This window comes from Phaethon aethereus, assembly GCF_964289735.1.
Source record: "Phaethon aethereus genome assembly, chromosome: 10".
NCBI classification, from domain to species: domain Eukaryota; kingdom Metazoa; phylum Chordata; class Aves; order Phaethontiformes; family Phaethontidae; genus Phaethon; species Phaethon aethereus.
Window position 1 is genome coordinate 16,542,281 of NC_138586.1, and position 6,434 is coordinate 16,548,714.

General features: G+C 39.4%; 1 protein-coding gene across 1 annotated transcript; it reads left to right on the forward strand.

Moving 5' to 3' along the window:
• Nucleotides 1-1,368: 1,368 nt before the first annotated feature.
• Nucleotides 1,369-5,793, forward strand: BRS3 (bombesin receptor subtype 3; the record flags this gene model as incomplete). Its single annotated transcript, XM_082004060.1, has 3 exons — nt 1,369-1,799; nt 4,472-4,820; nt 5,386-5,793. 3 exons carry the CDS (start codon nt 1,369-1,371, stop codon nt 5,791-5,793), a joined length of 1,188 nt encoding a protein of 395 aa, XP_081860186.1.
• Between the last annotated feature and the right edge of the window lie 641 nt (nt 5,794-6,434).

Consider the following 6,434-nt stretch of genomic DNA (forward strand, 5'->3'; position numbering starts at 1 on the left):
CATTGGTCTTCCATCTGATCTACCATCTACCATCTGGTCTATCACCATCTGATCCCTATGGCATAGTTGTGCTTGTAAGGATTGGGAGAGGGAAAAGTAGACTTTTCATATGTAGTACTTAGAGGAGTTTCTTTGAGTAAATGAAACAAACTTGATTTTGTGTGTCTGTGTGTGTGCAGCTAAAGATTGCTTTTGTGATTTGAGCAGGTTACCTTCTCCACTCCAACGTTACAGCTGAAGAACCACCTGGAAGAAAAAAATATTCCAGCTACTGATCTTCATTTTCAAGGCATAAAGCTCAGTCCTTTGACATCCTTTCCACTTCCATTCTTTAGAAATGAGATCTTGGGTTTCTTCATTTCAGGAGATTTAACCCAATAGGTCACATTTCTCATACCTTAGTTTACATTAAAGTTAGTCAGGAGTTCATCACAGAGCAGTTTCAGATTTGACCGTTGACTAATCTAAAGATAAGAAAAGCCATAGTACTGACATGTTTGACCGAGATAGCATAATGAAAAGTTATTTTTCTCCCAGAAGATTTGAATCATCTGTTATACCATCCAAACCCAATAAATACATGGATTACTGCAAGATAACAACCTTCCTTCTGTACAGCATCTATCTATAAACCTGTCCAAACTTCAGCATAAGTTGTGGTTTTGATGGCAATGGGACTATTTCAAGGGACAAACCTAAGCTTTAATATAAGTGTTAGCAGCATTATGGCCATAAATTTCTATCTTATATTGGCTTTTGGAAGGTCACTGCATTTCTGTGACGGAAATGCTAATCACAGCATAGACAAGCTGTCTCTACAGCTTTTTCAACAAATACTATCTATATTCTGAGATATTTTATCTGTCATTAAGGTATACTGTAAAGCTTTATGTTAAATTAGTATATTCTACGCTTCCCTGCTATTGAGAAAACTATTTCAGGTTTTCATTTTGAAAAGTATTAACAAACAGTTGCTAGGTAATACGCAAACCCTAATGCTAAAGTAATTACAATACAGTATTTACTTGCCAGACACCTCCAAGAAAAAAAACCCACAACACCACTTCAGCTAATATCTTTAAAGAAATCCCTTTTCTCTGTTTTCCTCCTCCCTCTCTGCTCCACTAGCTGAAAAACCAATAAAAAAATTCTCCACCTCCTACACGATTCAGAACAAGATCTGTGTGCATTTCTCCTAGGCATGTTTTGAGACCCAGAAGGGGATGAAAGTAGTTAATGTGCAACGGGAATCTTAATTTCAGACACAAATCTGTACCTTTCTATTGCCTTGCTGATATGCTGCCAGCTAAATATTAAACCTTTTTTGATCAATTAAGTCCAGCCTGAGGAGAAGAAACAGTTAAAGAAATGTCTCAAGTATACTTGCATTCAGCTAATCAGACTTTGTGTGCATCTACAAATGGCACAGAACTGAAATCAATCATTGACAATGAAACCACAAATGAAAAATGGACCGAAGACTCCTTTCCAGGATTAGAAATACTGTGCACAATTTATGTTACATATGCTGTGATCATTTCAGTGGGTCTCCTTGGAAATGCTATACTCATCAAAGTCTTTTTCAAGATTAAATCAATGCAGACGATTCCAAACATCTTCATCACCAGCCTGGCATTTGGAGACCTACTGCTTTTATTAACTTGCGTGCCTGTAGATGCAACACGTTATATTGTGGATACCTGGCTCTTCGGAAGAATTGGGTGCAAGCTGCTGTCTTTCATCCAGTTAACCTCAGTTGGAGTATCAGTGTTTACCCTGACTGTTCTCAGTGCTGACAGGTGGGTCTGATGCGACTGATTTGCCAGGAGATACCGCAGGTGTGAATCTAGAAATGAATAAAAGAGCAGGAATAATAATTTTGCACAATATTAAATGGCATGTTGTAATAGACTTAAAAAAAAAAAAAAACAACCACTCTCCCATTTAATTTTAAGATGTGTGTTAGAAAAATTGGCGCAGTTCTTTTTAATGTGAAGTGAGAAAGACTCTTTAGGTCTTTTGACCTTTTATTAGCTTGAAGTACAGTACAGTTTTTTTTCTCAGTTGCACAGAAAAGGAAAATGGCTTAAGGCAGAGAATAGACAGCATATTGGTGCTATCTAGTGGTGCACTAAAGTAGTCAGAAAAGATGGAAAATAAAACTGTGGCAATGACTGAACGTCCTATGCACTTAGTGCGGCTGTGAAATCCTAGAACATAAAAGATTGACATGTGGGGTAAAAAGCCAAAAGTAAACACAGAACAGATTGGGTGATGAATGATTCTCATGACTTGATGGTTACTGCAATACTATTGTCTTTTTCAGCTCGGTAAGTGCTTAGTGTGAGAAAATATGGCACAATTTGACTATTTTCTCTTACAGTTCTTCTCTCTTTTTGAGATGTTTTAGCCCAGAAGAAATTAAACTCAGGCTACAATGACAGCAGCGTTAGCAGGGATCAGTGTTCCCATTTCACTGTTGTCAGGAGTTGCTGAACAATCAGTTTTCTCTGCACCTCATTTCTGAATGAACAAAACTAAGATGAGATTTCAGTCCAATCAGCCTGAGCATGTCAAGGAGCAGAAAAAGCCAAAATTAATTTTACTATTAAGAATAAAAAGACTCTTATCTCGCACTCCAGCAATCACGATTATAATACCAAGTAGTTCACATGTCCAGACTTTAAATCCCAAGAAATGCTACTGTTTCTGTACCCCCAAAAAAATCAGTCAACATCGGAATGGCCGCACTGGGTCAGATCAAAGGTCCATGTAGGCCAATACCAGCCTCCAGCAGTGGTAGTACAAGGACGAGAAAAGACACATAGAGAGAATATGAAGCACTACACAGCACTAACAATAACCCTAAGCCTTCAGATGACCTCCTGAGCAGATGTAGTTTCTGCCTACTTAATAACCTCAATGGATTTCTCTTCTAGATCCTTGTCCAGTCTCTTCTCGAACTTGTTTAGCAATGACTTTCACTGCCTGTTGCACAAACAACTCCTTTTTTTGTTTTGCATGTGGCTTCATTTGATGGCCCTGGCTCTTGTGCCAGAAGAGACAGTGATCCCTCCATCCTATCCATCTCTCCAGGCTATTCATGTTATATTCCATCCTTAGTATGTCTTTTCTGTGTTAAGGTGTGCAGAGCAGCACATGGTGTTCAAGAGTTGCATGAACCAGAGATACAGGATAATTGCACAATAGTATCTTTCGCTCTCCATTTTTTTCTTAGTGATTCCTAACATTTTGCTTTTCTGGTGTTTTTTTTAGGGCTTGGTTTGGGTTTTTTTTTCTACTACTTCTGGATATTAAGCTGATGTTTTCACTGAACTAACTATCAGAGCTCCAAGATCTTGGTCCTTTATGAAGTCAATTCAGAATCTATCATTTAGACACTTGCTTCCATATTTGATTCTTCATGGTGGCTGCAATGTAAATACTCCATGCCACATTTTCACAGGGTAACTATATGGTAAACTTACTGAGAAAGCTCAGAACATCAGTCATATTTGCAATGCCAGACTATCATGTTCCAGCATGCTAGAGGAGCTCAAAGTCAATAAAAATGGTATTTATTTGAGAAATAGCAGTTTTCTGCTTGCAGAAAACTTACAACTGCAGGAAACTTGCAGTTTTCTGTTTAAATTTGCCTAGAGGAGAAAAAGACCAGATCCTCAGCTTGTGCAAAATGGTACAACTAAACTGTCTTATCCTCCGCATCCTTCTTCACTGCTTTTCCTTTCATGCCATTCTTGTGCCCCCCCTTGGAGGGGTCTCTTCTGTCTGCATCATCGAGGGTCACTGATATTTTGGGAGCAGGGTGTGTTGTTTCCTGTGCCTCATGCACCTTCATGGCAGTTGGTCCTTTTTCCATGTCCCGTTTCCACACGGATTTTTACACATCTATAGATTTACCCAGATTTTTCTCATGTCTGACTCAGTTCACATGCTGCAGAATTACAGCCATGAACAGCAGTGTTAGCTCCTGTTTCATAAATATGAATGAATACCGGAGCATTATTTTGAGTCAGATCACTGCACTCAGCTGGGATCTTAAGTACATGGAAGAAAGGAGGGGTGTACATGCTTGGTTTCATGTTTTTATAAAATAGTTACCCTGTTTCATAGCTTTACCAGTTTTGCATACTAATTCCTTCATTCCTAGGCAGCACCATAGGAGAGATGATTCCCCTTACTGATCCCAATCCAAACAGCAGAAGTCATCTTTACTTAGGAAGGCTTTAATGAGAAGTCTTGCCAGCCAATTCATTAAAATACATGCTCAAAATTAACTTTTACATTTCCATCTTAATACAAAGAGCTAGAACCTGTTTTCTTTTTCCAAACAATTGTATCACCCTTAAGTTTAGCGAGAACATAGATAGCTGTACCCTCAAGAAGTTTGCATTGTCAGTGCTTGCATTATTACTGTATTTATTCTGACAGTGATGTTGGTTGGTTTTAGGTACAGAGCCATCGTTAAGCCCTTGGAACTGCAGACTTCAGACGCACTCCTGAAGACCTGCTGTAAAGCTGGCTGCGTTTGGATCATCTCCATGATATTTGCCATCCCAGAGGCTGTTTTTTCAGATTTGTATTCTTTCGGCAATCCTGAGAGAAATGTAACTTTTGAGGCGTGTGCCCCCTACCCTGTATCTGAGAGGATCCTGCAAGAAGTTCACTCCCTGGTTTGCTTCTTAGTGTTCTATATTGTACCCTTAGCCGTCATTTCTGTCTACTATTTTCTTATTGCCAGGACTTTATATAAAAGTACATCCAACATGCCAGCAGAACACGGTCATGCCCGTAAGCAGGTAAGCTCTGATCAAGCACTAACGGGTCCAATTTTCCAAAACCTATCATGCTGCTTAAGTCTGAATTCTTGAGTGCAAAACCTTTACCTGATAGTAGAGTAAAAAACTCCATAAACTCAGCCCTTATTAGCAATCCAAATTCAGCTATGCACTTAAGCACATGCTCATGATTCATTAATTGTGAGTGAGTGTACATGCTTTCCTAAAGAGTGATGGGGTTTGTTTTGCTTTATTATGAACCTATTAAACACAGGAGTTACAACGTTGAAATGTAAACATGAGACCTCATCCGTGTGAGCTGACACATTAACTATTGCACTTTTATATCCTAGTTGAGATGAGATTGCCATGTGCTTTATAATGGAAAGGGAACGTCCTCTGCACCGGAAATACTTTGTTAAAAATTATGAAATAGACTTGTTTTTCTGTTGGTTTCTTGCGGGGTTTTTTTCCGTTTTGCTTTTTTTGTCATTTAGACTTTTAGACCCTTTTGAAAATCAGCACCAACTACATAAACAGTGTTACTAATTGCTATTAATACCAGATATGCATTATTTTCTTGTAGATCGAATCCCGCAAGAGAGTTGCAAAAACAGTGCTGGTGCTTGTTGCTTTGTTTGCCTTTTGCTGGTTGCCTAACCACATCCTCTACCTATACCGCTCTTTTACGTACCATGCTTCTGTAGATGCTTCCACCTTTCATCTGATCGCTACTATTTTTTCCCGTGCCTTGGCCTTCAGCAATTCCTGCGTCAATCCTTTTGCCCTTTATTGGCTGAGTAAAAGTTTCCGGCAACATTTTAAAAAGCAAGTCTCGTGCTGCAAGGCAAAATTTCGCACAAAGCCTCCCAGTGCTACTCACAGTAATACACCTACCAGAGCCCTGTCAGTCACAGGCAGCACGCATGGCTCAGAAATCAGTGTTACGCTGCTAACAGATTATAGTATCACAAAAGAAGAGGAAAGCGTTTAGTCTGTTTGGGATGAGCCTTTGCAATCAAGTCACTACTACTGGGATCCTGGAAAGAGGTGCCATGCCCTCGCTCTGCCTGTGAAAGAGTTTTCATCAGGAGTTCCTAACTTTTTAAAATACACAATAAAGAAATCAAACTGTGTGGGAGAAGAAGCTGCAACAGCTGAACTTTCCAGCATAAGCTCGAAGGGATTGTTCATGCTCCCAAGCATGAACACAGATCCCTAGGTGGAATTCCTGGACTGGGCAGGACAGGAGTCAGCAGAGTTGATGCAAGAATTGGCTGTGAGGATGGTTTTGTTCTTGGTGACTTGTTCTTTGACTTGTGACTGAAAGCTCCATCAAGTGCTCGTATCTACAGCAAGCAAGCAAAACCACGTATCTTCATAATACGATCAACCAGGCAGATCTTTTACTTACTTCTTTTCTTGTCCCGAATGTTAAAAATTAGTAAACACATCAGAAAGCATGCTAAAATGAAAGAAAGCTATGGTTTGTAGTATGGTGTAGTAAAAAAAGAAAAAGCATTATGGGCCAGATCCACATTAGCCTTTGCTCTGTCAGTGACTTACTTTAAAACTCTGGGTAAGAGCTGACTGCTATGTAAAGAGATGCCCTTCTTAGTTCCTAAGGAAGTCAAG